The sequence below is a fragment of the Physcomitrium patens genome, chromosome 2 (genome assembly GCF_059467195.1).
Source record: "Physcomitrium patens ecotype Gransden chromosome 2, ASM5946719v1, whole genome shotgun sequence".
Classification (NCBI taxonomy): domain Eukaryota; kingdom Viridiplantae; phylum Streptophyta; class Bryopsida; order Funariales; family Funariaceae; genus Physcomitrium; species Physcomitrium patens.
Window position 1 is genome coordinate 20,078,918 of NC_143411.1, and position 11,380 is coordinate 20,090,297.

The 11,380-nt window shown below is 35.2% G+C and overlaps 2 protein-coding genes and 1 long non-coding RNA gene across 5 annotated transcripts; 2 read left to right on the forward strand and 1 right to left on the reverse strand.

Annotated features, from left to right (window-relative positions):
* The first annotated feature begins 3,580 nt into the window (after positions 1-3,580).
* On the forward strand, positions 3,581-5,668 carry LOC112294986 (protein SYM1). The gene has a single exon (XM_024546033.3). It carries the CDS (start codon positions 4,666-4,668, stop codon positions 5,353-5,355), a length of 690 nt encoding a protein of 229 aa, XP_024401801.1. The 5' UTR covers positions 3,581-4,665; the 3' UTR covers positions 5,356-5,668.
* Positions 5,669-5,754: 86 nt separating this feature from the next.
* LOC149989783 (uncharacterized) lies at positions 5,755-6,366 on the forward strand. Its single transcript, XR_016501801.1, has 2 exons — positions 5,755-5,889; positions 6,069-6,366. It is a non-coding gene; the product is annotated as an uncharacterized LOC149989783 (long non-coding RNA).
* A 926-nt stretch (positions 6,367-7,292) lies between these two features.
* On the reverse strand, positions 7,293-9,530 carry LOC112273179 (putative fructokinase-6, chloroplastic). 3 transcript variants are annotated; one of them, XM_024501667.3, is made up of 4 exons: positions 9,196-9,388; positions 9,029-9,082; positions 7,914-8,668; positions 7,293-7,800 (listed from the first exon to the last, which is right to left on the reverse strand). In XM_024501667.3, exons 2-4 carry the CDS (start codon positions 9,078-9,080, stop codon positions 7,579-7,581), a joined length of 1,029 nt encoding a protein of 342 aa, XP_024357435.1. In that variant the 5' UTR covers positions 9,081-9,082; positions 9,196-9,388; the 3' UTR covers positions 7,293-7,578. The 3 variants fall into 3 exon arrangements, with proteins under 3 accessions (XP_024357435.1, XP_024357440.1, XP_024357447.1); XM_024501672.3 differs by lacking the exon at positions 9,029-9,082 and having other exon boundaries at positions 9,196-9,530; XM_024501679.3 differs by lacking the exon at positions 9,029-9,082 and having other exon boundaries at positions 9,141-9,312.
* Between the last annotated feature and the right edge of the window lie 1,850 nt (positions 9,531-11,380).

The window sequence follows — 11,380 nt, forward strand, 5'->3', positions numbered from 1 at the left end:
TACAAATAAGTTGTAAATGGCATCAAATACACTTTTAATAGTGTTGTAATGAAATACATTGATATTGTTCAGTTTTTCCATATTGGACAAAGTTTTTAAAACTTTGAGTTAATAAAATTTGCCATTATAGCTATCATATCACATTTTAGATTGCAAATTTATATAATACAATGAAAAACCAAATCATTATATTTGTGTGCAATTACAAAGATATATTTAAGAAGATTAGTTTGGCCATTAATGCTCAATTGTCCAAAGTTTGACATAAGCTTGTTTTTATCACCATATGCTATTTGGCCATGCATTCCAATTCTATGTATTATAAAGTAGTATATTAAATATTACATCATGCTTTGAAAGCAGCTACAAAATAATTCAAGCATGCAAAAAATATACCAACAATAATAATTTCTTACTCATATGCAATTGCATTATCAATAAGTATGCCTTGCCTATATACATTCTTTAGAATATCTAATCCATGTATTGTAAGTAGTATTGTAGAACCAACCATGATTATTGCAATTATCTTGTTCTATGATCAAAATATAATTTTTAATCATAGCAATTTGAAACGTTGGTAACCATAGTCACAATTATATTATTTTTTTAAGTTTATTTATTATTACTGATAAAGGTATTTATAACATTATTGTATGTATTAAAGAACTTTATATCTAAACTTAAGTCAAGTAACCAAAATTCAAATAATTTTGTGAAAACTTTGGTCATTGTATCAATTCTACAAATATATATATATAAAGAAAAATAGAAAGAAAGAGAGAAAGAGCTTATTTAATTAACAAAAAAATTATATGAATATATTTTATCTCAAAAATAATTTGGTTACAAAAGCAAAGATTTAAATCTCATTCAGAGTCACAAGTAGTATATATAACTGTTTCAAAGAGGCCATAAGGCCTTAGTCTTATCTTCTTACTTACATCCAAGGTACTACAATCTATATGGAACTTTTGCACTTTTTTATACATGTAATATACTAATTACTTATAGAAAAGTTTCTTAGAAGCTTCAGAGATGTGGCTTTGCTTTTGTACGTCTTTATAAGTGATTTGTATGTTGAAATCTTAGCCAACAAATTAGCCATATGTTGTACATGTTGGACACTTGTGATAAAAGTTGGCTACATGGTACACATGTAAGAAACTTGTTTTACAAGTTATGTACACATTAGAGGTCAAAAAGAATGTCAGCATATAGTTCCTAGTTAGATAGTATATATAGAAACAAATGTGAGACCTCCCTTATTCTTGTCAGCTTCTTTCTTGCTTTTAATTTAGTTTTAAGTCTTTAGTTTTCTTATATTTGACAATAGTCATTTTTTTTTTTCTTGAATAAACATATTTACTAATTTCTTTTTGATCATTTTTCTTTAAAGAACATTTCATTTGTTTATTTGTATTCTTCAAGTTCTTGTCATTGACAAATTCTCTTATTTTATATTTAAAAACTATTGTTTCATATTTTTGACTTTATCGTAGTTTTCAAAATATCCAATTAGTTATGAACATAGGTGAGCCTTCAAATTTTGCTCAATTTCTTCATAATGATCTTCGAAGGTGGTAAATTTTCTTTTTTACTCAAAGCTTTAAAATTGCTCTAAAAATCCGTTAATTTTTTTAAAAAAGTATATTCTAAAAAAATTCTAAAAAAAACCTAATATTTTTGGAATACCATTATTAATTTAAAGCTATTTTTTCATATCTAGGTGAATGTTCATGGTAATAAAATTAAAATAATTCAATTGAAAATCTTATTATTAATATTAATAATAAAAAATATATAAGATTTTTTCTTATACTTTTTCTATCTACTAATTAAAATTTTATAGGATTTTAATAAATATTACATATAGATATAAGGTAAATATAGATATTACATTCAATACCTGAATATTAATACTCACTATAAAAAAATACTAAATCAATGAAAATATTTGCCTCAAAGACATACTAAGACTTCATTTTTTTGACTTTTTTTTTTTTTCATAAGACTCTTGTAATCTATATAGACTTCTAAACTCTAATAAATACTTAAATAATCAAACACACTCTTTAGTCTTAATATTTTATATTTAAATAATTCAAATAAACTATACTATTAACAATTAATCTAATTAAGATCTATTTGTAGGATTTACACTCTTTTTGTCTTCAGAATAATTGATCAATGTATGTAGTGATTTAAGAATAATGTATTTAAATTATAGACATATGATATTATTAGAAGATAATTTTTATATATATATATATATCAAATTTTATTGAATAATTTTATAAATTATATTTATAAATAATAAAAATTAAGCATATTCTAAAGAATTATAATTAATTAATTAATTAATTAATTAATCAATCAAACAACTAAAAATCCCATTTGGATTAATTAATTGAGATATCCATGTTTTAAAAATGTCTTATATTTTGCCTTAATCTACATTTGTATTGAAATAGGTTTGCATATCATATTATTAAACTACCATTATGGAAGTTTTGGAAAAGAGAAGAGACATTATTCTAGCATCTCTAGAATGATTAGAATAGAAATCAACATGTCTTATAGTAATGTATGCATCTTATTTGATAGATGCTTATAGTATTTGTTTTAATCAACCTTTTAGGATTTCAATGGCTTTTATCTATAATTTGATAAAATTGCAATCTTATTTGTATGGATTTTTAAATTTTGATAAATATAATTTTTCTATGTTTATTTTAAAGATAATTTTGTGTTTATTTTCTCAAGAAGTGAAAAAAAAAATGGAAGGATAAAAATAATTGTACTTCTTAAATAATCTTTATTGTTTTATTCTTATTCTATCAAATTTATGAAAGATATTATGATTTTTTGAACTTAAGATTTTTTAATAATTATTTCTATTCAAATTATAAAATCTACAAAAATAAGATAATAAAAGCAAGTTAATATCAAGGCCTTGGATTAAAAATAAGTTTAGATAGAGGATTTAAACAAGACAATGCTTAGATTGCTCAAAACTTTGATTTTAGCAAGATTAAGAAAAAATATATATATTATTGCTATTATAAAAGAATCTTATAATTATTATTATTATTATTATTATATATATTAAAAATTATCATAACTATTTATTACATTCTTTTATTGGTCTTTATCTTTATTACAATTGTATTCTATGTAACTTGTTCATGTCTTCATTAAAATTTGTACATTTCTTTTGTTTGTTTTAAATAGTTCACATGTGAAAATAAGAATTTTAGATCTAATGTTGTACTAGGATTGATTGCTCTACTCATAAACATAAGACCACCACCACCACCACCACCATTCATACACAAATACAACACTATCTTCAATAATTAATGTCAATACAAAAATGGCCTTCACAACTCAAATCCAATTGACAAGTTAGAATATTGGTGGCCCTATAAGCATGTGCAGATAGAGATCAGTGAAATATAAATGACTTAAGAAATGGTAAGAAGAATGTTATTCAATTCCATAGTAAATGTAGATAAGGTCCAAAGAATGTTCAATGGCATACATTCAACAAGGTGGATTGGAGCCCAACATCTTGCAATGAATGGTTTCTTGATTAATTCAATTAACAGTGGAAAACTAGAATTAGGATTTAAAAACCTGGAAATTTAGGGTTTAACCGGTTTCGAGGAAGGTGGCCTCGTTGTCAACGTCGACATTCACGGCAGCCACATGTTTCGTCGATTGGGGCACGTCGGAAGCGTCGAGACGGTGTTTGTTCCGTGGATGAGGTGATCGCAGCGGTGGACGATACTCTTGAGCTGTGTGAGATTGCACATCTTGACAATGCTACGCCGCAACACGTCAGACTGCTTCTGCTAATTCACCCGGAGAAGCGAGAGACCACGCCGATATGAAGGTCAATACTCTGCCACGGCATCGAAGTTCTGGTCTTCAAAACGACAAGATCGAAAGATTCCATATATTCTTGCTATTTTCCAGCTCCTCGTAATCGCTTTATGTTGATTCCCCAACTCGCATCGCACTTCCGTTACTGATGCTCCTGCTCCAACCCCACAAATTACACCGCACACCTCCCTCTCTCTTTCTCGCAACCCCCTGAAATTTGAGGACTCAAGTTTCTAAATCTGAGTTATAAGCTCTGAAGAAAGGCATCCCTATGTCGTCCCTGAGCTTCTCACTTGGTGCTCATCGTGCGTGGCACATATTCGTCAAAATAGTAAATGTGCGCCACACAACGGCTTTGAATCAAGCGGGATACAGTCAATTCTCTGTATTTAATAGTCTGAAATGAGTTTCTAAATAAGTAGAGATCGTGTGAGTCTGGAAGGAAGCTCATGTGCACTGGAGTTGGGGAGCTGCAGAAGCTTCACATTTGGCGACCTCTGATTAAGGCGAACGCCTTCATCCACCGCTTTGGCATTCATCCCGCTTCTGCAGGCTCTGCACCGGTTTGCACATGGTGCCCTCAGGACCTATGTTTGTTTGTGTCGCTTTCATGTGAACCATCGAACCAGAGGCTGAGGCTTGAAGCTTCAGGAAATACCTCCGCCGAGGCTCAGGCCTTCAGAGAACTTTTAGCAATTCGCCTTCCTGATCGTCTCCTTCACATGAGTTTGTTAGGGTTTGGCATTCGCTCCAGGTTGTTTGCGAGTTCATTTTGCGATGGCGGGCGCTTTGGTTAAATTAGGACAAGCCTGGGGGTGGTACCAGGCGAAGCTGGCGCAGTCGCCTGTTCGCACTCAGATGATCACGTCGGGAGTTCTTTGGGCAGCCGGGGATTATTGTGCGCAATCGATTAGTCGGGATATTGGGCGGCGACAAGTGGTGAAGAAAGGTCTGGTTGCTGTGGACAGCGAGAAGAAGGTGGTGGAGAGCACAGATTGGAAGAGGGTTGCTCTTGCTAGCTCCTTCGGGGTTGGATTTGTCGGACCCATTGGACACCTGTGGTATGAGGGGTTAGAGACATTTGTTATGAAAGGATTAAAGCTTAGGGTAAACTCGGTAAGCTTCATCGCCACGAAAGTGGCATGTGATGTTCTTGTATTTGGACCCATCCACTTGCTAGCTTTCTTCTCGTACATGGGCTTGATGTCGGGGGTGCCATGGGCGACGGTGAAGCGCGACGTGGAGCGGGACTTCATTCCCACGTACATGACGGAGGGATTAGGGTGGGGAGTCGTGCAAGTGGCGAATTTCCGATTGATTCCTGTGAGGCACCAGCTTCTATATGTGAATGTGTTTTGCTTGTTGGATAGCGCCTTTCTGTCGTGGGTGAAACACCAGGACGACGCTCCATGGAAAAGGTATTTGACGTCGCTGGTTTCCAAGAAACCGACTTCGACGGCTTCATGATGCGGATTATTCATTGGGGGTTGAACATTATTCGCTCTGTTTTTCTTTTCTGATGCTTCAATCCAGTTCTTGGTAGTTGATACTCTTTCAATACAATACGATTTATAGTCCTCACGAACATTGAAATTTAGGTTGGAGACTATTTCATTCAAGAGTTTTAGGTGAACCGTGCCTATTCAAAGGCATTGAGACAGAAATTGAGTGTATCATTATGCAAGAAGCCAATCCACATCGCCAGTCTCCGACTGCGTTGTTGTAGAATTGGAATTTCATCCATGATCAATCACGGATTGTTTGTTAACCGCTTCCCTCATTTGAACTTCTTTGTCTTCTTGTGATGTGTGTATATTTTTACCATATCAATCCAATTGTCAGCGACTTGTGGACTCGTTTTTGCTAATGGTACCGAGATATTCTATTAGGGTTACGCAATATTTGTACGAGAGTTCATTTTCTGACGACACCGACAAACGGGAAGCCAATCTTGCTAATACAGGAGCAGTGATTTCAGTCTCAATGCTGGAGCAGAGAGGAGTAACCCACCAGATCAATCCCTCAGTCGCTCACTTATTAGATTGTCTGTGCACACTGAATTACATGGTTGTATTAGTTTCGCTGTCATTGGAAATCATGTCTTCGAGAGAGAGAGAATGGAATCTGCAGAGTCACTGCGCAAGAGTATGTAATTCAGGGTTTCGTTTGGAACCCTACAGGAAGCACTTAATCAAGCATCAATGCTGCTGAAACGCACGGCAGTCCACCTGATCGAGGCTCAGGTCTTGTTGAACTGTCTCGTAGACTGGAAAATCATTACTACGTGGAGAACGATGCTTGCAATGGCGGTTCTCTTCTGTTCCAGTTCTCACAGCTTATAATTGTCGATCTCTGTGCGGTAAAAATCACGGTTTTGTCTATACTTTTGCTCTTGTATACTTTTGTGCTCTCATGAATCTTTTTAGGCTCACAAAATGTATAAGAACCAAACAAACAAATAAAATTCACTTTAATGACCTTCTGTTTGTATGGGTAAATATATGCACAAGTATGTTAAACTTCTTTAGAATAAAGGAAGTCTGATATGATAATAGCCTAAATATCATATGGTATTTATTATTATTATTACTGTTGTTGTTGTTGTTAACTATTTTTACATAAACAAAAGATGCTATAATTATAATTATAATTATATTTAAAACTTTAAGCTTTCTGGTATATACATATGCATGTGAATGATACAATACCATAAAAAATTTGAATTGGAATTTACAGAATTTAAGGTAATCAGTATGAATTTTTTTCCTTTTTTGTTGAAAGTATTAAAAAGAAGAACATCATTCACAGAATATTAAAGAATTTGGAAGAAAAATAAAATAAAATAAAGAATGGTTTAGAAATATAATATTACAAGCATCTTATTTGAAAAATTCATGAAAAATCAATTGTCAAAACTAAACGGCTTCTTAACCAAAGAATGCATATAACTAAACCTTGACTTGTATATTACTAATATAACATTTGTTACATAATTTCTTCTTCTTTGGAAATTTTGGAATTAAAATAGTTTGGATTGATTTTAGATATTTTTTAAAAATAGTTTGCAATCATTTATTCGATAAAAGTTAAAAGACCTTCAACCATTTTTCACATTAAAATTTTCTTTCAACTTTTAAAAAGTTTCAATAACTATGTACCAAAAAATGAAATTATTGTAATAATTTATTATAAGTACGTGTATATATATATATATATATATATATATATATATTCTCTAACAAAACATTAATTGAAACCAAATATATTAGTACTTGCAAAACCATATAAAGAGATTTCCTTCATAATCAAAGTTACATAATCAAAGCACCGACTTCCAACCACAGCAACCATTAACATCAGACACAATGAAACCAATTTATTTTTGACAAATAACTACCTAAAAGTTAACAAAACTTGAACATATATTTATATATGTGAAATTTAAATAAAGAAAATGAAATATTACTTCGTCATATACTTCAAAGTCGCGGATAATGAAGTTGTCCCCTTCCCCATATAATATTTGAATTGTCTACTAATTCCGTAACCTAAGTTATACATTATCTCGTCGTTATCACAAGACAGCTAGTGGAGCAGTTATTTGTTGGGGTATATTATTAGTTTCGTCCTTACTATTAACTGGACCACACTAATTTGCCGATGCGTCGCCTTCGCCGCGGCGTCCGTCACTCAAACGGCGACGTTGTTAATGAGCTTCAGAACATCGTCGACGACGGGCAAGGAAGGAATCGCTCCGCGACCCGTGGTGGTGATCGCCCCGCACGCACACGCAAATTGCAGCGCCGATCGCAGCGCTGCCTCGTCCGTCAACAAGGATTTGTCCTGCACGAGCTTGTTCAGCAGGCCCGCAACGAAGGCGTCGCCAGCACCCGTGGTGTCGACAGTCTCGACCTGTTCACGGCCAACCCACGACTGACTCAGGTCGGTACATTACGAGAATTCAACATGAAACCACAAATTGAGAAGGTTCGTGAGGCGATGGAAGGACGGAGCATCATCTGTACCGGGTACGACTCGACTTGGCCTTTGAAATCGGGAGTGTAGTAGCGGCACCCATCAGGGCCGTCGGTGACGAGGAAGAGCTTGAGGTTGGGAGCTTGGTGGTACAAGCTCATGATGACCTCGTCTAGCTTCTCGTCCCCTCCGTTGGTGAGGAACTTTACCTCTTCGTCTGAGACTTTGATGATGTCCGCCTCACGCCAGATGCTCATGATTCTATCGCGAGCAGCTTCCGGAGAGGGCCACAGAGGTAGTCGCAAGTTGGGGTCGTAAGATAGCAACGCCCCGCTTTCTTTGGCCAGTTTCAGTGCTGCGAGGTGCGTGGATCTGCTCGGTTCGGAGATGAGAGAAATCGAGCCGAAATGAAATATCCTGGCTCCGCGGATCAAATCCATGTCGAGCTCCGCTTGAACCATCAACATGTCGGCGGATGGGTTCCGGTAAAACATGAACTCTCTCTCGCCATCTGTGCGGAGAGTGACGAAGGCGAGAGCAGTGCGCGCGTTTGGATCGAACCGCACCCCCCTGACATTGACCCCCTCTTCCTTCAACACATCCACCAGCATTTGACCAAACTCGTCCTTGCCGACCTTGCCAATGAAGGCCGCAATCCCACCCAGTCTGCATACCCCCACGGCCACATTGGCGGGCGCGCCGCCGGGTGCCTTCTTGAAAGCCGGGGCGTCGGAGAGAGAGAGGCCCGCTACTGTGGGCACAAAATCGACCAGAAGTTCTCCGAACGTCACGATGGGAGCCATTTCTGTTGCAGCAAAGCAAATTTCGGTGTTGGTAGGTGGCATCAGTTATGCTAATTGACCCCGATGGCTAACCTCTTGCAAATTCCTCGAGAAAAGGAATAACGCCAACAAGGACATCGAAGAAATGAAACTGCTACCGACTTTCACAAGTTGGATGGTGAGTGTCTTCAATGGAACGAATACGCAGGTAAGCAGAACCCGACCAGTGTAAAAGCCAATTTCTTTTCCAAGAGCTCTCTACAAATCTATGAATTTAACATTAACAGAAGAATTGGCAAGCAAAGCTACTCGACATAGTTCGTCCTTTCTCATGGGATACAAAGATTCAAGGATTGTCGAACTTCAGAGTAAATGGATCTTACGTAAGCTCAGGAGCACTAGAGCGAGATGTTCATGTTTAAAGAAGAAAACCATATCTGAAGACGTTGCACCAACAACACTAGCAATTCAGATGTAAAGTAAACAGAATCTCACGTGGTTGAAAAACATCGTAAGTGCTAATTAGACATCAGTTCTTTCAAGAAGTCACCTCGTTGCACCGAAGGACGAACTGCGCACCACACCAGAAACCGCTCGAATTCCACAGAAGGAATATGCAGTTGCGAAGGATATGTAGAGGAATTGAAGCGGGCGATGGAGGGCGTTGATGGAAGTGCGACGAAAGAATCGAAGGCAGCGAAGGATTTAACATGGGGAATTAGATTCAGGCTGATGTGAAGAGCACTGCACCATCGCTATCCTCTGAAAAAATCTCTAAAGAATTAATTTCATCTGAATGAATTTACTGCACCATTAAGAGGAACTGACTTCGATGACTTTCCACATTTCTCCTTACAGACAGATCTATTAGTCGACTTGAATTCTGAGAAGCCCAATTGGAAGGCCCCATTTTATTCCAGAATAATAACCTTTCCATCGTCTCCTCTCATCATGCTCGATAGTCGAGATCTGCTCTTGAGCTATGCTTCACAACGCGGAGAGGGCAAAGTAGCCCTCATTCACGACGTCGCGCTGAATCGCAGGAGCCTCAGCAGAGAACCAAATCCAAAACTGCCCACTTTTGGACTGTTCAAAACCAATACTGGCCTGCGACAAGATTAGTGAGAATTTTGCTTGCAAGTTTAGAAAGGACTGATGTGCAAGGTGTGTCATCTCACATTGAGCTGTGTTGTAGACAAAGAGGATTAGCATTAGGTAGACAGGCATATTCCAGGGGTATCGTCGGCAAACAGGAAGACAACGATCTTGAGCCAATCCTCCCACAAATTCTGTCCTTCTGAAAATCTTTTTAAAGGAGAATAGCAAATCTTAGCCAACATGCTGGTGGTGTTCTAATCAGCTTAGTCTTTCCCTGCAAGCAAGCAAAAACCAAACCCAATCCGTTCATAAAATAGAGCTTTTCTTTCAAAAAAACTCCGCTGCCACAGTTTGCTAGACCCCAGTTTTAAGTTCAGAATGGAGCTACCCTCCACGTGCGATTGGAATAGCTGTGCAGTCGTCAGCGACGAAAGCACTTCGTATGCGACTTGGACTCAATACCTCTCAGCAAACAACTCAGATCCTGAAGGGGGGGGGGGGATCGAGGCTAAACCCTAATTCACCAACAACGAACCCTATCTCATCAATTCTAATTTATTTTTTATTTAGTTTATTTCAATACTTGTGAAATCTAAATAGTGAAAAAAAGATTTTGTATTTTTTTCTTCTTGTATTTTTTGTTATTTTTTGTCCAATTATAATCTTAGTTGCATTTGTCTTTTTTCTTCATTTTTTGACTTAGCAATACAAATGTGTGTTTATTTACAAGCTGCACTCAAAGGCCATGGCATCCATACTTTAGTTCTTATTTTAGTCACTTCTGATTTTACTTACTTTATTTCCTTAAAAATTCTTGATTCTATTACAAGTCTTCAAATCATGTCTTCTTTCTTGGAAATTCTTATATTCATTAAATATCCTATCTCTTTGTATACAATAAAAATAAAGAACAATGGAATCATAAAGTTGTTCATACAAGTAAAACATCACTGTTTAGACTATATCAATGTATAATATAGTATTAAAATAACCTTTTTAAAATTTTATACTTAGCTCTTATTCTAATAGGATGCATGTAATGAAAAAAAAAATAGTAATTTTGGCCTGATATCACACTTATTATGATTGTACACAATTTCTCTAGCTTGTTTATAAATAAAAAATATAATCATAATTTATTATTAATAAATAATATCCAAATTCAATTAAGAATAGCATTTAAAGTGAGACCTTATAAATATGATAAAATTAGATATTTAAAGTATATTTATTTTAAAAAAATTGATCTTTGACAATTAGTTGTTATAAAGAATGTTTTTTTTTTTTTTTTTTTTTTCTAATCTAATGTAATATAGAATAGAATAATAAAACTAAAATAGATTCTTTGTACTTATGTACACTCAACTTTTTTAGTGTTCTATTTTACTTTTGTCATATGCAAAGTTATTGTGGTATAAAATATGTCTCTATTTACAATAAGACTTGAAGTTATCAAGAGGGTATAGTATGGAATTGTAGCAAGGCTAAGAATTAGCAAAGAGGAAGAACATGGAATTATGATAAGACTAAGAATCAATCAAGAAATAAAATATAGAGTTGTAAGAGTATTAAGAACTACCAAAGAAGTAAATAAGATATAATTAGAGAATACAAGAATCAAAGCAATGGAAAGGATG